General features: G+C 47.4%; 1 protein-coding gene across 1 annotated transcript; it reads right to left on the bottom strand.

Moving 5' to 3' along the window:
• Positions 1 to 8502: 8502 nt before the first annotated feature.
• Positions 8503 to 19196, bottom strand: LOC135916595 (uncharacterized). The gene is made up of 2 exons (XM_065450029.1): positions 18855 to 19196; positions 8503 to 9284 (listed from the first exon to the last, which is right to left on the bottom strand). The coding sequence occupies exons 1-2, from the start codon at positions 19166 to 19168 to the stop codon at positions 8975 to 8977; spliced, it is 624 nt and encodes a 207-aa protein (XP_065306101.1). The 5' UTR covers positions 19169 to 19196; the 3' UTR covers positions 8503 to 8974.
• Positions 19197 to 25299: the final 6103 nt, after the last annotated feature.

Raw genomic sequence — 25299 nt, 5'->3', positions numbered from 1 at the left:
TAGGATTTGAATGGCTTAAACGAAGTCACCTTGAGCCGCCATGGTCTTTTTCGGACGTTACCTGCAGCCTCAATGTACCCCACCTACAGACAAAGCGCACCATTTCAACTGCCGAAGCAGTTTATTGTGCTGGACCACTTGGGCACTATGTTTCAAAGCCATCTACAAGTGTACACAGACGGTTCAGTGTGCGCACAAACAGCTGTGCAGCGGAATTCTGCATACCATCCCTTAATGTGTCATGTTCTGGCCGAATGGATCGCGTAGTTTCCTCTACACCAGTATAAAGCGCCGCAATCACCGCGGCTTTGCGGAAACTACGGGCCTTTTCTGCACGAGATGTCGTGGTGCTGACCGATTCCAAGTCAGCATTACAGAGATTACATCGGGGCCTACCTCTAGAGAAATTTACAAGGCAGTCTCTGGCACTGATTGACGACCTAACGAGCAAAGGATTTAACATAAGGTTTCAGTGGATTCCATCACACGTAGGAATTGATGGAAACGAGGAAGCTGACGCCCTTGCACGCCTAGCGCTGACATGTGTCCCAAAAGTGGAAGCTCCAAAAGCTTTTCAAAACCCTAAGGGTGCATTCCGCCTTCACTTTAGAGAGATGCACAAGAATCCACACGAATGCTGTGCGACTCATGGATTTACACGCGAACAAGCGACGCTTTTATACCGCATAAGGACCGACTCCGCGTACACCCCAGCTTGGTTATTCAAGACTGGGCTTCGCGCTTCCCCACTCTGTGTTTTCTGTGGTGACATAGCCGACATCGAACATTTCATTTGGCTATGCCCCAGTTTGACACAGAAAGAAAAGCGATGGTCGACAAACTACAAAAGAGCGCTCTTACGCACAGGACCTTTAAAGACGTTGTTTTCCCCGGAGGGCCCGCGGCATTCAGAAAGAGAGCGCAACGACTGCTGGTAGCCTTCCTGCGAGATACGAGGCTCATCGACACCTGGTGACACACCCCTGATCTCAACTCGAAAGAAGATCAGGCGGAACAATTGCCGGCTATGTATGCCAGGCTAACCCCGCCTGCTTCCACATCACCACCACCACCACCACCACAACCACCTACAGTTGTTTCTCCGGAAACGAACTCACTAGATCACTGAATGTAGCTTTGCACAAAACATACTCACCAAAAAAACATTTTTAACACGAGCAAATGCTAACACTTCGCTTTCATTCGCGTCGAAAGCACTGCTTGCTACCCGCATCTTTTGCTTCTTGGAGAGGCCGGCTCCTCGCAATCGGCTCATACATGTAGGGAGCTACGCTGAACTCCTCAGAGAAACGCAAGATCTTGAAATTTACCATTACCGTCTTAGCAAAACAACAGCGCCAAACCACCTTGCACTGTGCTTCATGTGTAGCGGTAGCGGTCGGTCCGGACGAACACCATTGTTGACGTCACGAGGCGCCCGACCAATAACAGGCGGAAATGAGGCGCGCGAGCTGCCCCCAATCTGCTGCTGCACTTTTCGTTGAAATAAAAGCTGTTTGCGCTTTTTTTTCGCTCAATCTCGATGCGATATTCGAATAGGGAGGGTTGAAAACCATTACGTACAGCTCTTCACTCATTTTTTCTGGAAAACCTGTCAGCTTCCCTTTCAGGAACAGTTTGTTAGTTTCTTAAGAGGAGCAAAATTCTTTAACACGGCCTGCAAAATTTTGGTTAGAAACACCCTTTTCGAACACTAGAAACCCACCTTGCATATCGGCCAGCAGAAGGCACGAATTATTGACCTTCAAAAAAGACAACCATTACGTACACTGCCATGCACACGGCGGTCAGCTCCTTTGGGTGCAGTCTTTTGCAAACACTGCACGGCTTAAAGTAAACAACGTTGGTGGTGTTCATGCTTCGCCTTAGAAGCCACCCATCTATTTACTGCAACCTGTTCATGAGCAGGGACAGGAGAAGGGACACAAAACTTGGGGCTAACATCTTCAGGTAGGTTCACGTTTCCAAATACCTTGACACTTCTTTCTGAGGGTGTTGTCTTTCCGCCTGCCCGGCACAGATCCATTAAAAGGCCATTGCACCTGGCCTCCATCTGCTGAACAGCAAGGTGTATAAAAGAGTACTTGCTAAGAGTCAGCCAATCGGGATCAATAAAATGGCAAAAAGCCCAAAGCTAATCCTGGAAGAGACGGGACTGGCCGCCAAAGCTCCGAACACAGTAGTTGACGAAGCTTCTACATACGGGCCTACGAAGGAGACACGGGACAGAAAGAAGGTACTCATATCAGCTGGGACAGGTCCTTTGCGCAGAGAGAATCTGTACAGTCTTGCTTACCAAGTAGCATGCATGGTGTGGCTGAGTAATGTGTTGACGACATTAGAAGAACATCGAGAATACACAAAAAAGATGGACCCAGTGTACTAGAAAGGAACTTCAATAAAACTTCGGTTGGGGCTAGTTGGTATTTTGAAAGTGGCAGGAGGGGAAGGTAGGAGGGGATGTCGAGCGTTTGCGGTGCTGACATGACGCACAAGAGGCAATGTATTTGGCTACCGTTGTGGATAGGCAAGGCCAGAAGCAGCGGGTCTTGATGCGGTCGTAAGTCTTGTGGAAGCCTAAGAAACCTAGTCGCCATGAAGTGCCTCTAATACTCGCAGGCGAAGGCAGCGAGGCCGAACTGGGACCCACCGGTGACCTGTCGGGTGGTAAACGTAGTGATGTAGAACGCCATCTTGAAGGCGGAATTGTCGAAGTTGGCGTCGTACGCGGCTGTTGGGTGGTTCGGCGAACCCACTAAGGCGGTCCATGAGAGCTCGACAGTAGGAGCCGGCCCGCTGAAGCGACACGAAATCAGACCGTGATGAAAGCGTAACTTGGTCCAGGGGCGTTATCGAGAGCTGGTGTGAGGCAGGAGTAGCATCGGAACGACGTGGTGCGGAAGACGACGGCGCGTTACCGAGAGAGAGCGAGAGTGGGCAGCAAGACAATGCGTCTGCATCATGATGACTTTTTCCAGATTTGTACGTTATTGTAAAGTCATATTCCTGCAAGCGGAATATCCAGCGTTCTAAGCGTCCTGACATGTTTTTCATTGATGGCAGCCAACACAGAGCATCATGGTCGATGACGATGGTGAAATGGTGGCCGTAAAGGTACGGGCGAAATTTCTGAATCTACCAAACGATAGAAAGGCACTCTTGCTCTGTAATGGTGTAGTTCCGCTCAGCTGGAGAAAGTGTTCGGCTGGCATATGCTATGACTTGCTCTTTAGAGGCTGCATTACGTTGCAGAATTACTGCGCCAATACCTTGTGTGCTTGCGTCAGTATGGAGTATGGTGGGGCGTTCGATTATTGAAGTGGCGAAGCACTGGTCCGGAAGTAAGATGTAGCTTAAGAGCTTGAAATGCCGACTCGCAGTCGCTAGTCCATGTGAAAGAGGCACCGATAACCAGTTGATTGTGTAGAGGAGCTGCTCTTGCAGCGAAGTTGCGTATAAATCGACGAAAATATGACGCCAAGCCGAGGAAACAGCGTAGATCTTTTTGTTGCTGTGGGCGAGGAAACTGAAGAAGAGCACTAATCTTTTCGGGGTCTGGCTGGATGCCATCTTTTGAGACAACGTGGCCCAATACCTTTATGCTCTTGCTTACAAATTTGCATTTTTTTCTATTGATCTGGAGACCAGCATTTGCATGGCACTTGAGAACTTCGTCTAATCGATGAAGATGTTGGCTGAAGTCAGACGAAAAGATGACAATATCGTCTAGATAACAACGGCAGGTCTTCCATTTTAGACCACGAATTACGTTGTCTTTCATGCGCTCAAATGTGGCAGGAGCGTTACAAAAGTCAAAAGGCATCACGTCAAATTCATAAAGTCCGTCTGGTGTAGCGAATGCGGTCTTTTCTTTGTCATTCTCCTTCATCGGAATTTGCCAATATCCTGATCGAAGATCAATGCTGGAGAAATACGCCACCCCTTGTAGTCTGTCCAAAGCGTCGTCAATTCGTTGTATTGGATATACGTCCTTGCGTGTGATCTTATTGAGCGCGTGATACTCGACGCAAAAGTGAACGGAGCCATCTTTCTTCTTTACCAGGACCACGGGAGAAGCCCATAGGCTAGATCAAGGTCGTATTATCTTCCGCGCAAGCATGTCAGCAACGTGTTGTTCAATTATCTTGTGTTCGGAGGGCGATACACGATAGGCGCGTTGTCGTATTATAGCGGAGCCATCTGTTTCTATACGATGTGTAGCCGCAGAAGTTTGGCTCAACACAGGGGAACAGCTATCGAAACAGGCTTTGTGCTTTGCCAAGACCACCAGAAAGGCGTCGGTCTGCGCGGTTGTTAGGTCACAACCAAGAACGGCTGGAGGAGGGAAAGAAGAATCCAAACCTGAGGTTTGGATTCTTAATTCTTAAGCGTAACTACAGAGATAGGTTGAGTGTCAGCGAGGGTTGCCACAGTCATCCCTTTGGGCAGCATCACTGGATCTGGGGTCGTGTTGCAAGCAGACAGAAGGGCGCGGCCACGTGAAAACCGGACGAGACGGGTGGCAATGAGAATTCCGCGAGAAGTACAGCGGGAAGAAGGGGCGACACCGCGTCTTCGTCGGCGATCTGACTGGATGCTACGGCTACAACGTCTTCGTGACGAGGACGCACGACGTAGTCTGCAGCGATGGCCAAGTTCACGCATGAAAGTGAAGAGTCCGTAATAGGTGCAAGCGCTGTATCCGTGATATGGACAACTTCCTCTCTACATGAAATGACGGCTGAAGCAGAATTTAGGAAGTCCCAACCCAGTATAAGTTCATGGATACATGTTGGAAGGATGAGAAACTCAATATGATGGCGTATGCCGTCGATGAGAAGACGAGCGTCACGCACGATGAGTACACTGTCCGTCGGGGTGAATGAATGCATTATTAGCACCACGCAAAATAAGTCCAAGATAAGGCGTTTTGACTTTCCGGAGCCGGGAACACAGATCACTACGAAGCACAGAAACGGTGGCACCGGAATCGATGAGAGCTGACGCGGCAACACCTTCGATAGATGCAGAAAGCTTCTTAGCCGGGCGATCAGGAGTAATTTTGAAGACCGATAAGAAGTAGTTTCCCCTCCAAAAACTGCAACAGTTAGTTTTTCGAGTGCTGGTCGACACGCCCCAGCTCATGCGAGAAGTCGAACAGGGATGATGATGGCTATGCAGAAATGAAAATGATGAAGTACGTTAATAGTGCGTACAATATATATATATATATATATATATATATATATATATATATATATATATATATATATATTGTCGTTTCCCCTGTTCTGTGTAACACCCCACCATATCAGGATATCAGGCAATAAAAGTTCAATTGGGCAGTACGCGCGTCTTCTCGTTTTGGCCTGTAGCCTGTCCCGCTTCGCGCTGTACCGCTCAATCTAACGTGGAAAACCAACTAGCCCAAACCATCACCCTTGGGAGTGTATATTTGCCACAGAACGATAATCGTCATCTGTCTTGCTTGCGTTTCCTTTCTTCAAAAACACTGGGCTCGCTACTTTCCAGTCGAGAAAGCTCTGTGATGCTGATAACACGCATGCCATTCGTGAATTGAAAGTAGCGGGCTCGCAGCGTTAAATAAAGGAAATTCAGCCAAGACAGATGACGGTTATTGTTGTGTGGCAAGATAAGACCCAATGCCTGTAATTGTGCTTAGGAGTATAAGTACCGGCTACGAAGACGTCATCGACACAGGCGAAAACGGACGGCAGCCCATGATCCACATCATCAAGGAAACGCTGAAATGTCTACACAGCATTCTTCAGGAAAAAGGTACCCGCAGGAACTCAAAGGCTGAATGGCACCGTGATCGCTGTTTTTGCTATGTCCTTTGGAGCCATAGGATTTGATGGTAGACTTTTTGGCTAGGTCAGTCTTGAAAAAATGTGGGCACCGTGAAAACTGACAGTTAAATCCTGGATGTTTGGTAGAGGGTACCAGTTTGCAATTGTAGGGGTGTTCAAGGCGCGATAATCACCTCAAGGGCGCCAATAACCATGTTTTTTTTTGGGGGGGGGGGGCACCTTGTGAAGAAGGAGGACCAGGAACTGCTTTCTGGAGGGACGAGCAATGCTGATTGCTAACGTTTGCTCGAACTCGTTCCTATCGATGCGTAGCTTCTTTGGTGCGAGCTGACGTGGCGATGCATAAAATAGCGCACCTTGGTGATAACGTGATGCTGAACACTGAAACACTGAATTAGTCCAATGGGGGGACGCAGTTGAAGATGGATGTTTGCGAAGGATGGTGGCAAAAGGCTTCGGTAACGCATGTCGCACTTTGAAGGCTAATGTAGCAATCAGACAAGGCTTTCCAGCTATGCTGGATCCCGTAGTGGAATCTAGGATCCTCGGTTGACCATGTCAACGAGGACGCCAAAATGAGGGAAGTCGCTACCTGATATAGCGTGGCTAACAGGAAAAACAAGCAATAGCCACCGGAAAGTTCTACGGAAACCGAGGTTCCGGGTGGGCGATTCGCGACGGAAAACGGAAATGCTCGAACCTTCACGGTTTTCACTTGCAGAACAGGTGTGCAGTGTTTGTGCTCTGCTCTTGCCGGCAACACGCTCACCTCAGCACCTTTGTCAAAGAGAAATTGCAGACCATTGACAGAGTCAGGGACCAGGTAAGTGGAAATCGCCCAGTAGGTGGACATAGCGGGTCTGCTGAGAGGGTACGTATGTGGCCTGGAAACTGGCCTGTACCCGAATGAACCAATGTCAGGATTCTGGTGGCTTTACGGCGGCATCTTGACAGCGTAGCGGGCCGCAGGTATAGAAAGAGGACCAGCGCTGTCGAGCTGAACCGCCGAGTTTCGTCGGAAGTTGCGGCTGTGTCCATGGTCCGAGGTCATTCATGCGAAAACAGGAAAGACCTGGGACATGACTTTCTTGCAAGGCTAACCGTTCAGATTGGTCTTTATTTTCTTTCGCACGGCGAGGTCAGGCATCTCTTGCCTCTTCTTTTGCCAGCACCCTGCGCTCCCTGGTGAGGCATCGTAACAAATGCATCATTATTACAGTATGATGATAACGCAATGACGACGATGACGTAAGAACGACATGAGGACGTCGGGATGACAATGTGAGTTTGATGGTATTGGTGTATCGACGAGTCCATCACGAAACCTTTTTGGCGACGTTTGTGTGGCGATGACATGACCAGTGTTTTATCATATATCTGGTTCAAGGACATTGACACTACAACGCCATAAGGACGACGGCCTGACAACGAATACACGATAGTGATTGACTATGACGGCTGGACCAGGGCGCCATGTAGTTTATAGAATGGTGACAGTATGATTACAATTACTAAGAATGATCGAAGTAGATAAAACGACGAAGGCATGCCAACGGGATGACGTTATAGAGGGGATGACAATGATGAAACGACAGCATGACGACAGCGGCATGACGACGACAGTGTGACGACGATGGCGGGAGGGCGAAGGCACGTAAGAGCCAGATGACAAAGCCAGAATGATGATGGTGCAACGACCACGATGGCATCAAACACCTATCAGGCGAAGCAACTAAGCTTTGACAATTGGGTTAGAGTTGAAGCCATGAGGACGGCAGCATGACTAGAGTCAAGAAGGTGGAAGGATGATGCTGGAACGGCGCATATGGCACCACGATCGCGGTAGAAAAGGAATGCATGATGACTACATGACAACAAGGGCATGACGACGATGGAATGGCGAGAGTCTGATGACATACCTGGAATGATGATGATGAAACGACCGCAGTGGCATCGCGACCATGAACCGATACCGAATGGCCCAAGCTAGTAGACATCTTTGGCGACTGGGTGCAGGATAGAAGACGTGGCGACGAAGGCGTGATGAGAGTAAAATCACGATGGTTAATTAAACGTGGAATGAGCATGCCGGCATCACAACCTGGAACATGCACCTAGTACACAAGCAAGTACACATGGGCCACTGGACAGACAGACAGACAGACAGACAGACAGACAGAAACAGACAGACGTTTTGGTGCAGCGTCATGGTTTGCTTAGGAGTGTGTACTCAGATGTATGATCAGTCATGTAAATGCATGGATATGGGCCATCTTCCGACATCCGTGGAGCCATTTATCAGTTGAGAATGTGTAAGATAAACGAATTCGTTTCCTTCAACCTCCCGGCCTCATCTCCTCACCAAAAGCCAACTCTCGGTGATAGAGAGGGACAATGGCACGAGTCAGCATAGTCAGCTTAGTGCGACCCACCCTGGTAAAGCGCAGCCAGGTCCCATGTTTTAGGCACACGGGTGGCAAGTGACCCGCTGTGTGACGCCACATTCCGAAACAGGAAACCCAGAACCGTACAACAGAACCAAGACATGCTGGAGCAATCTGCATTGCCGACCATAACCTCTTTTTCCCTGCTTGCCAAAATCTGCTTATAACATTTCAGTGAACAAATTGCCATGGAAAAATTTGGCAAGTAAGACGATAAAGCTTTATTGCGTATGCTTTACTAAACTGTTACAAAGATTATGTGCCAAAATGCGAGCGACGCGACAGAAACTGGGAAACATTGCGTGAATTTCCACTGAACTTCGCTGAGGAGGCTGATGGTTACAGTAAATCACTGGGATCATTGCCAAGTAGCATAACTAGTTCCGAATGATTTCAACTGCGCCCAGATTCCTTGTATCGCAATAAAATAATAGTTACAATGTCTTTGATCAATCAGAAAGGTACAGATCATGAACACGTGGGATCAGTTTTTCACTCGTACTGTCACTTATTCACAACTTTTATTAGAGGTACTGAACATACCCCTTCGCTAAAGTGTCACGAGTCCGGCATCGATGAGAATGGTTTTGTGTGATTCTTATCAGGAGTTACCACAGTGCGCACTTAATGGTGGATATTTTATGGGCAGTCGCTTGTGTGGGCAAAAATGCGAGGGTACTAATCTGTATCCGAATTAGGTGAAGGTGCTCTTGGCGTAATCCATGAAGAGGTGTTATCGGGCGCAGTGAACGAGTCGCCAGGAGGCTTTGATGTGGTGTTAATGCTGATCTGGACAAGCTTTTGTGAAGGTGCCGACGACCACGCAGGAGCCATTGTCGAAAAGGAGGGCACATTTACTTTGCGCCGCTTCTGATGATTCCTCGTGCCATCGGACCACCACTCGCTGCCCCCGGTGGCTCGGCCGGATTCACCGCCGTCCTGGCTCGGAGGCCCCTCTGACTCGCTCCGCTTTGAGAACACTTGCTCTCTGTACAGAAGAGAATGAGCTTAAGTTAATGGCAGGGGCGCAGTACCAACCCGGCGCTCATTCCTTGACAGCTCCGAGTGATGCAGGCATAGTTGGGCTTATTGCGGGGAAATAAATCGCAGTGTTGAGCAGAACTGTGTGTTTTTAAAGAAGAGCCAATTTCAGTTAAGAGGGAGGAAACAATAGTCTAATGTGAAAATCAATGTGAAGGGACAGTGTAGAACCTTGCACCTCAGGGAAGATGGCATTAATTACAGATAGTGTAGCGCTCGTGGGATTCCCGTCTTCTTTCACCATCCTCGCCTGGTTGTGTACTTTAGGTTTTTAGTCAATGCGTAATTCACTAAAATGCAAGTTGTCCTTCTCACGTTATGCTGCTTTTTGGTTTCCGAAGTTGTCACTCATTCCTTGTTCTACACTTTATTAAACCATCATTTTATTGCCCTTATGGTTTGCTTAGCTTTGTTATGAATGAACGTGTGGTTTTTATTGGCGCAAGGGCCAGGTGTGGCCAAAGAGCGCCACGCAAGTTAGTGATTTCGCAGTGGAGTGATGAATTCTATGAAGTTGATGTGATGTTGCTCTAAAGGGGCCCAAATATAGTCACTGTATGGTGCGTAAAATGTACGTGTAATAAGGTTATGGCAATGATAAACGACGCGTACTATGAGCATTAAGGTGCATTGCTAAATAATGATGCGATATAAAAAATACGTGAGATGCTAAAATTCACTAGAGCACCACTGCCTCATTAGAGCGCTTGATACACAAGGGCCTGGAGGCACGTGCTATACAAAACAACTATCACAGCGGCATCGTCTGGAAAGAGGATGCGGTACGAATTTAATGGGCTTATAACATGTAGGACAACATCATTTTAAAAATTGAGGACTGCGTTGATGTTAAAAAACGGTTCTTTACCAAAAAACAGCCGGGTGAAGAGGGACGCAATAATGATATGCAAGAGGAAAATGTTTCTTTCAGATTCGGCTTTCCGACACTCCAAGAGGACGTGGAGGACGGTCAGCCTCTGACCACATTGACCACAGGTTGGAGGTTCATTTACAGTAAGCAGAAAATTGTGGGTACCAAATGTGTGCCCTATTCTGAGACGATAGAATAGGACATCTGTTCGCCGTGATATTGTATGGGAGGGCCAAAAACCTAACTGTGGCTTTATAACGTGCACTTTATAATTTATTTCTGCGTTTCACATGCGTTGCCAGTGTTTTCGCAGTTTCTTTCGTAAGAAAGGCTTCAGATCTGTGACAGAGACAGCAGCTGTAGAAATAAAGGTTAGCGATGTGAGTGATCTGGCCATTTTATCAGCTAGTACATTACCCTCGATGCCTCTATGGCCAGCTACCCAGCATATTACTACATTCTTATATGATAGATAAATATTGCATAAGAACGAGTAGAGTTCATTGAAGACAGGATTTGTATGCTTTTGTAGAGAAATAAATGCTTTTAGAAGACTTAACGAGTCTGTGAATATGATTGCTGTGTCAAGTTTTAGTTTATATCTTTTACTGCAGATAGTACGGCATAGGCGTCTGCTGTGAAGGTACTTGTTAGCGGGTTCAATACGTCAGATTTGGAAAAAAAGGGACCAACAGCAGCATAAGATACACCAGCATGTGATTTTGACGCCTGTGTGTGGAATTCGGAGCAGGAGTACTTCGATTGAAGTTCACGGAAATTCATAGCGATTTTGAGGTCAGGTGCATGCTCTGTGACCTCTACAAAGGATACATCACAGTCTATCACCTGCCAATCCCAGGGCGGTAATAGCTTAGCTGGAGGCATTAGGCGATGTTCGAGAACTGGGACATCCATTTCTTCGCTAAGTTCTCTTGCACGCAGTGACAAAGGAGGTCTCATATTGGGTTTATTACGAAAAAGTGTTTCACACGTCAAGTCATTAACGGTTGTGAAACACGGATGTTCTTTATTAGAGCGCACTTTGAGAAAATAGGTGAAGCTGATGTATGTTCTCTGAAAATGGAGTGAACACTCATCTGACTCGACGTATATACTTTCGACAGGGCTTGTTCTAAATGCGCCAGTGGCCAGGCGGATACCCAGATGGTGAAAGGGGTCTAACATTTTTAGCGCGCTCAGTGTGGCAGAGTGATATACTGCGGCACCATAATCTAATCGTGATAGAATTAGGCTCCTGTAAAAATTCAGTAAACCCTTCTTGTCGCTACCCCATGTTGTGTGGGATTGGATTTTAGGTAAATTCATAGTTTTTAGACACTTCGCTTTAAGACATCTAATGTATGAAAGGAAACTAAGCCTGTAGTCAAGTATAATACCTAGAAATTTATGCTCTTTGTTGAAAGGAATTTTTTGCCCGCCCATTTCTACACAAGGATCAGGAATCAGGCCTCTCATTCTTGTAAAGAAACCACAAGAGCTTTTTTTAGGGGTTGATATTAAATCAATTATGGTCTGCCCACTTGAACACCGTGTTTAAGCCTTACTGTACCTGTCGCACACACTGTAAGGTTGCACGATTTGAAACCTATTTGCATATCGTCTACGTAGAAGGAATGAAAAATGCTAGTTGTAGAGAAGCACGAAGTGTGTTCATTTTAACGATAAAGAGAGTTCAACTGAGTACTCCTCTCTGGGGTACACCTGTTTTTTGTATAAAAGGTCACAACAATATGTTGCCGATTTTCACGCGGAAGATTCGATTCGACAGATAGCTTTCAATTGTGTTCAGCATATTTCCACGGATGCCCATTTCCAGCAAGTCTTGCAAGGTCCCGTAAGGCCACTTTGTGTTATACGCCTTCTCCTTATCGAGGAATATCGATAGGAAAAGCGGTTTGTGTACAAATGCATCGCCGATATATCCTTCAATGCGCACAAGATGATCGGCTTTCGACCGCCCTTCTCTGAAGCCACACTGATAGGGATCGAGCATATTATTGAGTTCAAGGAAATGTATGAGTCTGCGATTAATAATTTTTTCAAAGAGCTTACACAGACAATTTGTAAAAGCTATCGGACGATAACTTGCTGCAAGGAAGGGTCTTTACCCTGCTTAAGAATAGGGACCGCAATCGCTTCTTTCCATGTGGGTGGGAAGAATCCCGCAGGCCAAATAGCATTCAAAAGTGGCAGTAGTCCAACTTGTGCGTCAGCATGTAAGTTTCTGATCATGTCATACATGACTTAGTCAGGTCCCGGTGCAGAGCTTTTGCATGTGTTCAAGGCAGCTTTCAGCTCGTCAATACTGAAAGGCCGCTTATGTGGTTCATTCTGTCTTCATTTACATATGATTGGCTTAAGTTATTCTATTTCTTTATGTTTAAGGAAGCATTGGGAATAGTGGATTGAGCTCCCCAAGAAAGTCTGCTTGCTCTTCTAAGGTATTCTAAGGTCCTGTTCGTTCACCAGAGGCAACGGATTTATTTGCTGCCCTTTTAGCCTCCTTACGCCATTCCAAACTTTCGCCTCCTGTGTGTAAGAACATATACCTGAAAGAAACGTCACCTAGCTCTCTCTCTTCGCCTGCCGTCGTGCTTTCTCTCTTCCCTGTGATTGTATGTGCTTAAATTCAATTAGATTTTCTGCATTCGTCGATCTATGCAATATGCCCCCTGCCTTACTCTGCCTCTTTCGCACATCTCTACAGTCTTCATTCAACCAGCGAACACGTCCCTTAGGTGAACCACCATTTGTTTGGGGGATAAACTTTTCAGCAGCATCACAAATAAAAGGCCTAAAATATGCGACAGCATCATCTATACTAAAATTGCTAATAAAATAGGGTCTTAAATGAGTTGATTCTGTAAAATGCTCCACGTCAGCTGATGCTAATTTCGAAATGGGAACACGGAGCAGTTGTCATGCTGCGGTATTAAGTTTAAAGTTATAGGGAAGTGATGACTTCCAAAAGGATTATTGATCACATCCCATTCCAGATGAGGCAGAAGAGTACCGGAGCCTATTGCTAGATCTATCGATGAATATGAGCTGTGTTGTGTGCTATAATAGGTCGGCTCCTTCTTATTGAAGAGGCAGGCACTAGAGGTCAGAAGAAAATTTTCAATCAACCGCCCTCTCGCGTCGCATGGCGAATATCCCCACATGGTGTTGTGGGTATTAAAATTGCCTACGATTAGGTAGCAGTCCAGGAGCGGATCAATTAGGTTAAAAAAATCGCTTTTTCAGAGATGATAATTTGGAGGTACGTATGTGCAACATACTTTGATTAATTTATTGAAACAAATTGCCCGAACTGACACTGCCTCAAAGGGCGTCTGAAGGGCGATATGATGACAAGCTACTGACTTGTCAACAACTTTTGCTACACCGCCAGCCGAGGCGTTCGCCTTATTGCGGTCTTTACGATAGATTGTGTAGTGACGGAGAAAATTTGTGTTCGTAAGTTTCAGATGTCTCTCTTGAAAAGACAGCAACCTTGGATTATGTTGTGTAGGAGTTCTCTAATATCGCCAAGGTTATGAAGAAGACCTCTAACATTCCAGTGTAGTATTTGTGTCTCCATTATGGTAAACGTTTTCGGTGCTGTGTGTTTAAGAGATGAGAATCAGCGCACGGGCCATTTGGACACGCCGTGATGAGAGTTTTGTATTTTTTGGAGCAGTGGAAAGGTGCTTGCCGCTCCTTAGGCGCTGCTGGCGCCATCTGGCTGGTCGTTGTGTCCATCGCCTCTCGCGAGGCGCTGGACAACCGCTTTTTATCGCCCTTTGTTTGACGCATGGAGGAAGGAAACTGAGGAGAGGCCCTACCCCTTCCACGTGCTAGGAGAAAACTGTGGAGGAAATGACGTAGTAGGTTCTCCTCTTTTTTGCTGATTTTTTATTTCTTTGCCGTGGTGGCCACGCCTTTCGGGCCACAATGGCGGCTTTGTTTTGGTTCTGTGCGCTCACACGTGTTGCTCCGTAGGTTTCGTACCGTGGCAAAGGCGCCGTGCGGGCAGGTTCGCATTGGTCTCCGTTTTTTGTTGCGCTGCGTTAGCTGGACCGTGCTCTCCCGGATTCTGCTGTGGCCAGGTGGGACACGAGGAACTAAAGGTCATGAAATAAACGAGCATGCAACGCTGGACGCAATGTACCGCGCCACGGCAATGGCAACGGACAAAGGAATATCCGCGGGAAATAGTGCCCTCTTTGGCGGTATTAGGCTAACGTCCCATCGCAGGCTGAAATCGATGCGTTTCAGAATCTCTACAATGAACGCCTTGCAGGTCAGTGATTCGTGCTTTTGACAGCGCATATGGTGGATTTGCGGCACGTAGACGTTCGTTATGAATGCATAGTTCGTGTTCGGTAGCAACTTGCTTTTGTGCATATTAAAACACTTGTTGCTTAACTGTTGCTTGTTCCTCGCAGTACTCGCGACAGCACGAAGTCTTTTAAGCAGAGCGCGTTCGAGGTTCATGCACACCTGCACAGCTGTGTACCTCAATACACGTGCTGATAGAGCGTTACGCCGAATATGTGCATTTTGCTGCCCTCGGCACCATGCGCCTGCCAGCCGACGCTTCATCCTGGAAGATGGGAAAGAAGCGGCTGCTTTGACTTAAGGAACGAATCCTCCCTACGGCAGGCGTGTCTTATCTGTGGGTGCGAAAAGCGCAGGGAAGTGAAAATTAGCGGATGCGCTGCAAGACTGAGCAAGGCTCCACAGAATGTACAGGCGCCGACAAAAGTGGTATACTCCACGCAGCGGGAGCCGGAGCAACGGCAAACTGCATCGCAACGCCATCTACAGGCAGCATCTAGGATCGAGACAGCCAATGGGTGCCCTTTATTATCTGCAGGAATCGGCCATTGGCTGTTTCGATCCCAGATACCACCTGTGGATGGCGTCGCAATGCAGTGTGCCGCTGCTCCGGCTCCCGCTGCGTGGAGTATACCACTTTTGTCGGCGCCTGTACGTACACCTGCGAGCACATCAAACGGTTGTTCAATGGTCGCACGTAGGCCGGTTCTACGCGTGTACTGTTTTGCACCGTGCGCCGGCTATCGCAAAACTTTGGTTACGTGATGCTTCACTTACCGTGGTAAGAAGGCACCTCAGGCCGCAGTCAATGAATCTAAACGCGGAGTCAGAAATGACGTACTTCCTCCTCGCCGGCGTGCTGTCGCAGTGATGCGCGGCCACCTGAACTATGTTCAATAAAGCACGACGATTCCTGAATCGAGAATGTGTTTGTGCTCATGAACTCCAAATGGATGGCAAATAGGTCGGTGTGTCGTACGTGTCTCCAGTGCGTTCTTGCAGTGCAGTGAGAATGCGTACATTTTTTTCGTATCGCCAGACATGTAGCTCGAAAGACCGTGTGAGAGCTCCAGGAAGTCCAAGCAGAGAAAAGCAAGTAGAAGGCAGTGATAAAGGTGACCTTTTTTAATATCGCGCAAGAACTGGGCAGCGGCCGGTACCCGTGTTTGATGAGAATGGCTCATTTGGCTGGCCTGATAATGCATGTGTATTTTCATAAAAGCCGGTAAAAGCAGCCGATGCGACCCACGGCCCACTTTGCGAAGTTCATTATGAACTTCTTTCAACACGACTTGGGCAACGGTAATGCATTAAGACATGGAGATTACATGATTTCGTTTAGTAATGCTGCGGAGCGCGCGCGTCCGAGCAGCCCGGTTGCACGCAGCGCGGCGTGGTTTCGCGAGAAATGTAAACAAGAGAGGAGAGGGGGCCCGAGAGGCGGAGCAACGCAATGCACAACGCCAACGTCCGGCTTCACTTTAGCTTCACAAAGAGTGACGTCAGGGCCTCTCCCGAGTTTCCTTCCTCCAAGGTTTGACGTGAAGGCCTCGGCATGTTGGACGAGACCTTTGAGGCCACCTGCCAGGAAGTGGAAGGCCCCTTCTGTTGGGTTGGCGGAGCAGCGCTAGCTGCAACCGCCGAGGGGGCAGATGGCGTAACCGCCGACTTGCTGGTTGTGGGTCGGACAGCCATCTGAAGTCGTTATGTCGCTGCTCCCTGACGCGTCACATCAGCAAATGTGTTCTTGGGCTCGTATAAAACCCGCCTGCGGGCCTGCTCGAAACTTATGTTGTCTTTTACTTTAATTGTCACAATTTCCTTTTTTTTCAAGATGGGCACAACCGTGAGTAAAGCGGCGTGCTCCCCATCACAGTGTACACAGTGGAGAGTGTTCTCGCAAGATTTGGAGGTGTGTTCATGGGCACTGCATTTCGCACAAGTTTGGCGGCCTCGGTAGCTCTGCGAACTGCGGCCGAAACGCTGGCATTTGAAACATCGGAGGGGATTTGGCACGTGGGGCCCAACGTGGAGCTTAATGTACCCAGCCTCGATTGACTCGGCCAGGACACTTGAACCAAAGGCGATTATTAGGCGCTTGGTTTGGATTTCTTTGCCATCTCGCCTCATCCTAATTCTTCTCACATTGATCACATATGGCTCACTGAACCCTCCAGGAGTTGCGCTTCAGTTAGCTCAAACAGATCATCATCTGAAACTACGCCACGGGTGGTATTCATAGTAGGGTGCGTGGTTACACTTACTTGGGCTTCCCCAAATGACACTAGTTTCGGCAGTTCCTCATATTGCTTCTGATTGCAGAGCTCCCGGAGGAGATCACCGCTTACCATCCTCGTCGCCTTAGAACTGGGACCAAAAACATCAGTGAAAGACTTTGATACGAGGAACTGTGAAATGGTGCGCACTGGTTTGTCGCGTTTTTCCGAGTGAACTACATGGAGACGTGGGAAGTTGTGGACTTGGCGTCCGAAAAACTGGAATACATCTTCGGTGCGCCCTCTTTTCTGAGGCTGATCAGGGAGGGGAGGGAAGGAGCTCGCTAAAGAGGAATGTAATTTTTGGCACTCCAGCCACCGACCACCGACCGCCACCGACCGCCAGCCTCCAGCCACCTCCAGCCCACCTCCAGCCTTTGGCCTCCAGCCACCGACCGTTTAGCCCTACAAGGGGCCGCTACAGGGCCTGTAAACCAAATCATAGCTTGTATTTTCAACGCCGCTACCAGGGCACAGACGCAAAGGACGCGTGCGCTCTCGTTAGTTGTAGAGCGCCAACCATATACTACAGCTGCTTGAGACGCACGTGCGAATCAACTATACTACTGTTACGGATGTGCGGACTAATGGATTTGTTGTCTAGTGAATTACGCAGTGAAACAACAAACGCTACCTACATACTCGTACGGCAACATATTTACGTTGCCAAGCGTACCATTTATTAAAAGAAAGAAAACGAATAGCGTGCTCTAAGCGTTCGCTATTCGCTTACATGTACAATTGTCGTCGATGGTTTTCTGCACTATCATCTTTTTTAGCATCAGCAGATTATGTTGCCTATATGATATATTGCCCCCCAGACACCTCGTTGACAGCGACCGGAGGCTTACATACACTACTGATGCATTAAATTAAATAGTAGATACGATTACGAAAAACAATGCTCTGCAGTTCCTTGTGACTAAACTTCATTAGACTGTTTTGCTGACATTAAGATAAATTCTGGTAATTACGAAAATGTTTTCGTATTCTGGTGGTTCAAGTTCACCGCTAGTTGGCGCGCACGGGACGCATGTTTTTCCTAAGGTTTGTGCCTGGGTTAATTACCAATTCGCAACCCGAGCCACAGGTTCCCCGGAGTAACGGTAGCCAGTCTCGAAGGTCACGCCTTTGTTTACTTAAAGCACGGAAAGCAATTGTGGGATCCAGAAATACGCCATCGATGCCATTTTTTTCCCATTACTTTTATAGTGCTTCGTCTTCTACACTCGTGTCAAGCAGTACGATGTGCGAATTTGGATATGCGATATAGGTGCGCGTTACCGCCGTCAAAAGCCACCCAAAAAATGCAGCACGTCAATGCAGCATCTAGCAAAATGTTTCTATGGTGATGCTTAGCGCAGTCATCGCTAGCCTAACACCAGGAATCTTTTATGTGAGTTTCCGCTTTCTCGCGGTTCTTCCAATTTGTGTTTTCGAAAAGTTGATGAGATACAGTTCAAAAGTCTGGCAGCTTCTACTGCTGCAACCCGATCTGACTGTCATCCTTCATCTAAATATTTATTCCTTTATTTTTTAACCAAATTATATTTTTGGCCCTATGCCATTTTATTTTATTTTTTTTATTTGGCTTTCCTTTTCCACCTGCGATACACTAGTGGTGCAGGTTGAGGCATTTCTTCACTTTGCCTCTCTCACTTCCTGTCCTGTCCTGTCATCCTTCATCTGACTGAGGGTGGCAGAACTTGTATTTTCTCGTTGAGTGCCAGGAGTATCAGATCAAGTGTGGGTCCATGTTTAGGATAAGCAGAAGTGTTTGAATTTGCGAGATGGCAAAGTGAGCATTCTTCAGCTTGGCAAGAGGTGTAAGGCAACGAAGCACAAAAATGCTTAAAATAGCCCCGGACCGATCATATCAACTTACGAGAACTGAGAACGAGAATTTGAGAACTGAACAGCGTGGTACTTATGTCACTTATCAATCGGCAGATTAGCGTTACGGCGTCACTTGTTAAACTAAGATGCGAACTTTTTTGTTAAATCGCTTGAGGAGATATTCACTCGCCTGGCGCTGTTACCATGGGCCGTCAGTAGTGCGACGAGACAGAAGAGGAACACGAGAGTCGCTGCGGCCAACATCGCGAGACAGGGCACGAGGCTGCCGCGTCCGGACGGTCCAGTCGCCGGGGCAGCCTTGGTCTCGTAGCCGGTGTCCCCGTCTTGCGGCTCAGGATCCGCCGCTCTCCAGATGCTTCTCGCGGCGCGCACGGGCGACGGCATCTGAGAGGTGTCGCCTGGCGTCGCCAGGGACTCGCCTTCGCCCTCGAGGGACTCGTCGGAAATCTCGACGCGTTGATGTGGCTTACCAGTGCTGGCCATTTCTTCTTCGTCTTTCACGAGAGCTGCAGCACGTAGCCACTGATATCCTGGATATCGTGGCACCACCATATGGTGTTGTCTGGGCTACAACACATCTCACATCCTTGAGAGTTATTGTTCAAAGGGCGTGCCAAAAAAAAGAGAGAAAACGCGACGTTTCAGCGTACAGTCGAGCGCCTCAAATACCTGTGGTGTCTCGACATTGCTTGTTCGATCTTCCAAACACATTTTCATGACTGTACATGCTGAAATACAAGCTTCAGGCGCGAGCCCTCTTCTGAGTAGATATGTTCCCATATCTCAAGAATGCATTTAGAGTATGCAATTTTTTTAAAGTGAAGGTTGCTTTGCCTATGATTCCATTTCTTCACCTGGGTGGGTTGATCGCTGGTCGGTTCTCGCCAAGTGGATTCATTTTCGCTTCAAAAAGAAAATAAAAAATAACGCAGCGCGTCTGCGGCGGCTATTTTTGAACCTCTGCCCCTGGCGATCTTATCCATGGATGGACCGCACACATTGAAGCCTGGCAATGGAATTGCTGCACGCTGTGCAAGAAATTGGCTAATTTCACGCGCTACTTAGAATCGGCGCCAATCCTTCCCGGCGGTATTTGTATTCTGGAAATAGGGAAACAAAAGCTCAAAGGATATGAGCTTTATGCTCACCCAGATTATCCTCAAGTTGTCACCTTCACCAAAAAGGATGTCGGGATTAGCGTAAATTATATTATTTGTGGGGTGGGCGAGCCTATTCAGTACCAGATAATCACGATTTGGCCGCAGAAAATGGGCCAACCGAAAACAAATATTGTCAACGTTTATAGTTCTCCCAGATAAAAACAGGCGGATTTCGAAAACGTGGTGGCAACCGCGATGTGACTCGCTCAAGGTACGGACAAATTAATACCGTTAGGCGACTTCAACGGACAATACTCAAACTGGGGCTACAGTAGAGACAACCCTAAGGGCATCTTGTAGGCAGATGTCGTAGAATGCTACGGATATTTCCAGCTAACCCAACTGGCTCTCCCAACGCGAATCGGGAACACCGTGTCCAGGGGCACTTCCGCCGACCTCACGTTCACAAACAACAAAAGTTAGACGCGATGGACGAACCTAGGTGAAAACGTAGGAAGCGATCACTCTAGTTTAGGCATATCGGTTAATGCAGCCATGATTCGAAGAGCTAGCGGCAAGGCAAGGCTATCCGTTGCTTAAATGATATTGCGCGACATAAAAAACGACACGGACGTGAAAGAAGACGACACACCAAGGGCAAACTTTCAACTAAGTTTATTGTGCCGCTATCCGACTGGACCAAATATCGTTAAAAAACAATCGGCAGCATAACTGATGTAGGTGAATGGGCCAAGCGGATCAGATTTATTTACGCTGGGGTCACAGAACAATTGAAAGGACAACAGAGGCTCCAGCCGTGAACCCTCACACCTTGCATCCTGGGAAGCCAGGAGAGGCCTAAAAAAATGGAAAAGGCATGAGCTTAATCGCAAATTGAGGATACGGATACCTCAGCTAGTGCAGGAAGCTAATAAATACGCCCAAAAGTTAAGCGACAGCAATTGGCGCCAGTTCAGCGATTCGCTTTGGGGCACGTTGACTACAAAGAAAACATGGCGCATTCTTCGAAGTATGATTGGCCCCGGAGGAAGAAATGGCTGTGGCTTAGCTAAGGTTAAGCCCAGGATGCGAAGCATACTAGCCTTTATTTTAACGCGACAGCGTTAAGGAGCTCGTGTTGCAGAACAGCCGGTGTCGTCGGCGTCGGTGTCGGCGTCTGCGGCGTTGACAGTGAGCGTTAAAGCCCAGCAGGCACTTCATGAATAAAAAAACACCTTGCAAGATGGGCTGGGTGGGAATCAAACCAGGGTCTCCGGAGTGTGAGACGGAGACGTTACCACTGAGCCACGAGTTCTTTTTTTTTATTACCGGCTTGGCAGAAGAAGATACAATGTGAGTATTACATGGCCATAAAAACAACTAGTCAATGCCGGATCAGTGTGGTGTGATAAGAACGATGTAGGCTAGTCACTTTGTCTAAAGCACTTAGCCAATCAGGAGGGTCACTCTGTGCACAGAAAAATTCGCGTATATATAACACAATTTCAATGAAATATTCATGTGCTGGGGCCTGAACAATGCGCTCATGTCTAATATCCATATGCGTTCGCCACACACTGTGCATGCACAAAAGCATTAACAGATCGACAGGCACTCCCTCTGGTTCCGCGCATGGCAGGAAGCGTATTCCGAAAGCACTTAACGGCAATTCCTTTTTAAGGCTACGTTTTAGAATATCCCACAAAAACACTGCGTCATGACAGTCCAAAAAGATATGCTCAATCGTCTCCGGTTTTTTGCATATAAAGCAATTCACAGACCAAGGTACAAAAATGCCTTTGCTTTGCAGCCACGGTTTCACTGGGAGAGTGTCTGTATGTAGTTGAAAAAAGAAAGATTTAACAGAAGCTCTTACCGGCATTCGTTTAACTCTCTTAAGAACATCTCGTTCTGAACCTAAAACAAATACTGTACGATACAACGGTACAGGCAAGAATACAACAAGATCTTTGTACAACTTTTTACTAGTAACAACGGCCAGATATTCACTGGAAAATCTTGCTTTTAGTATTCGGAAAGACGCGACCACTTCACGCAAAAAAGCACTTAAAGGCATTGGCCCCGTATGCATGGACGACACTACATAATCAGGCAATGAATCACGCAGTCTAGCTTGAATCATTGTTCTCAGAAAAGCATCCTATTGATCACGCAAAAAAAAACCTGCTTACAATCTGTTCGAGGAACAAATGTGATAACCCCAGCCCCCCATTCAACACCCTATGGAACAGATTACTACGACTTGTACGTTCCCATGTGGAGGCCCAAATGAACATCGCAAATACTCCATGTAGCTTTTGCACAGACATCCTCGTCAGACATAACGCTTGCATCACATAAAAGATTTTCGCGACTAAAAACAAATTACACACTGTGGTTCTTGCAAACATTGAAAATTTATGCCCTCCCCATTTGCCGGTCTGGGTTTTCATTCGCACTACTTCATTGCCCCAATATTCTTTGCTATCTCGATATTGTTCGAGGGGGACACCTAGGTAGGTGCCTGGAGTTACCGCCCATTGCATGTTACAAAAAGTCTCGGGCTTGTATTGCCAATTCCCATGCCAAAAACCAAGACACTTGTTCCAGTTAATAGCACTTCCACTTGCAGTACAAAATTTTACAGCCTCTTGTACAACTGCTTTAACACTGTCATGGTCCGTACAAAACACTGCTATATCATCAGCATATGCTAAAACTCGAACTTCAGTTTTATGAAAAGTGTAACCCCGAATGTTTGGGCTCTTCAGCAGCCGCAAACAAAAGGGCTCGAGGTAGAGAGCGAAAAGCAGGGGGGATAAAGGGCAGCCTTGTCTCACAGACGACAGCACAGGAATACCATCACTTAACTGCCTATTAATTATCAGCTTCGCTATACAACCATTGTACATCATTTTAACACCTTCTGTAATAACAGTTCCAACACTGATATGGTCTAGGATCAAGAACAGAACTTCGTGTACGACTTTATCGAACGCCTTGTGCAGATCTAATTGCAACAAGGCCACGCGCCCATACATTCCGTCACAGCATTCAAGGACAGTTCTGGCTGTGTTAACATTGGTAAAGATTGACCTGCCTTTTATGCCGCATGTCTGATGTGGCCCTACAAGTGACTTAATAACACGTGGAAGGCGTCGAGCTAAAATCTTCATGAATATCTTATAGTCCACGTTTGTTAGACTGATGGGACGGTATGATTCAACAGACTGTAACTTAATCGGATCAGTCGTTTTAGGAATTAGTACTACGTGGGACGCTCGGAAGGATGGAGGACTTGTTTTCGTTTCATAGAATTCGCTAATCAGTCTTTCAAGTGCGACTGCCATTTCTGCCCTAAAGGCTTTATATAGAGATGCACCGAGACCGTCTGACCCAGGTGACTTGATTGAACTAAGCTCCAGAATCGCTGATTCAATTTCCTCAGCCGTAATACTGGCTTCTAGAGCGTGCACAAGGTCATCCTCTAATCTCGGCATCAGCGATAGGAATTCTGTTCTGAAGTAGTCAGTGTCCGGAGTATTAAGGCTGAAAATATCGGTGTAATGTTCGACGAATGCCTGTTTGATTATTTCTCTTCGATTTGTGATTTCGTTTTGATAGCATATTTCCGTTATCTCTTTCGACAAAGCGTGCCTTTTTTCGTCACTGAGCGCGCGTTTGGTAGGTGTCTCTCCGGACCACAGTTTCTCGTTACGCGCCCTTATCACTGCGCCATGGTACATTTCTTCGTCTATTGCCTCGAGCTTAGTTTTAGTCTCTTTAATTTCCCTTGTGAACAATCCTGGCTCGTGGCACTCCATACTTAGCATAAAATATAGGGCACTTTGCAGCTTTTTAACTCGTTGTTTTTCGTTTCGCCGGAGCGCACATGATCTATCAATAGCGGCTATTTTAATATCACATTTGAACTGCTCCCATACTTGCATAAAACTTCCGGAGTTACTTCGCAGCATGTTCGCTATATAATCCTTGACTTTAGTCACGTACTCTTCATCTTCCAGTAATTTATCATTAAACTTCCACAAGTCCCAATTAAATTTCGCAGCTATTCTCTTCGTACCGATTGTAACCATGACTAGGCAGTGATCACTAAAAGAAACATAGATCGTCTGGTAGTCAGAACATAACAGCGAACATTCGACAGGAACATATATACGGTCCAATCTAGCATGACTACCTCCCTGAAAGTGAGTGTACATTGCCTGGCCTTCATGCACCGATATCAAGCCTACATCTTCAAGGTCGTGCTCACCTACAATTTCGGAAAGTAACTCGGCGCTCCGATCTCGAAAGGAACGGTTTGTTGTCCTATCCTCTGGTATACAGACGCAATTGAAATCACCAAGCAAGATCACCCGCCTTTCAGTAAGCAGGACAGGCTTCACCTGTCGGAAGAAACTCTCCCTTTCAGCAATTGCATTCGGAGCGTATACACACACAGCTCTCCAAGCCACTCCATCCGATTCAAAATCACACATTACAAGGCGCCCACTTTCACACGAGAACACAGTATCAACAGCCCCAATACCACTTCTTAAAAAAATAACGCATCCACCCGCTCTTCCAACAGCATGACATACGCAAACGCTGTATCTGCTACGATAGACCGCTACCATTCTGCCGGTTTGTTCTTCGTCTTCAATTTTAGTTTCCTGAACCGCGAGCAAATCTATTTCGTTTTCCAGCAGAAGGCGGTTCAGTTGAAGTTGCCTTCTACGCGCCCACGGGCCCCTTACATTAAGCGTAGCAACACGTAGGCTGGACGTGAGGTTGGTAGCCATCTAAGGAAAAGGGAGACGCCGATCAGTCTACTCACACATCAAACAGAGTGAAACCATATCCATTAAGGCGTTTGAGCTTAATACGGACCCGATCAAAGACCGGGCTTCAACCGTTGTGGCAAAAGTAGCCTCCGCTAAGGCGGAGGGAGAGCAGACGCAGTACTGCGTTCCGGTGGCAATTTCGGTTTGGGCTTGAACGGTCCGCGGCGCGTGGAAGGTGCATTCGGCGGAGGCTCCTCGCCGCGTTCTCCGACCAATCTCGGTTCCTGAATATCTGAATCCTCGTGAGCCCGCTTCACTGGTACACCTGACGCGGCGGGCATCTCGGTATCGGCGTCTTCCTGGTTGTCGCCCTGCTGCCCAGTCGTAACCAGGCTTAGGGCCGATTTACGCTCAAACCGCCCATGGCCGCACGCCGCACCGCAAGCGAGCGGTTCGCCAGTAATGGCCGACGTGACGTCACGAGAGGCGGTCGTGAACTTTCGCCTCCGTGCGGCGACCGCATAAACATGGCGCTGGTTCGAAGCGAAGTGGAGCTCGAGGCCTAGACCATTAGGCTGCAGCGGCAGTTTGTTTTTTGTGTGGTTTATTGTGATCATTGCAAGAGCTATTCAGCACCCGCACAAAGCTATATGTATAACACAACAAGCAGCTGTACTCTTCCTGACCTCTTCAGTCCGTGCGATCGCCAAAGGAAACAGACGGATGT

The sequence above is a fragment of the Dermacentor albipictus genome, chromosome 2 (assembly GCF_038994185.2).
Source record: "Dermacentor albipictus isolate Rhodes 1998 colony chromosome 2, USDA_Dalb.pri_finalv2, whole genome shotgun sequence".
NCBI classification, from domain to species: Eukaryota; Metazoa; Arthropoda; class Arachnida; order Ixodida; family Ixodidae; genus Dermacentor; species Dermacentor albipictus.
Note: the sequence above shows the minus strand (reverse complement) of the source record. Positions and strands in the feature narration are given on the sequence as shown.

What these genes read in the sequence shown, in the direction of transcription:
- LOC135916595 (XM_065450029.1), bottom strand. Translation starts at nt 19,168, where the DNA reads ATGGCCAGCACTGGTAAGCCACATCAACGCGTCGAGATTTCCGACGAG. An exon ending in GCCCATGGTAACAGCGCCAG is followed by an intron (nt 9,285 to 18,854) that starts GCGAGTGAATAT and finishes TCTTCTGTACAG; the next exon opens with AGAGCAAGTGTTCTCAAAGC.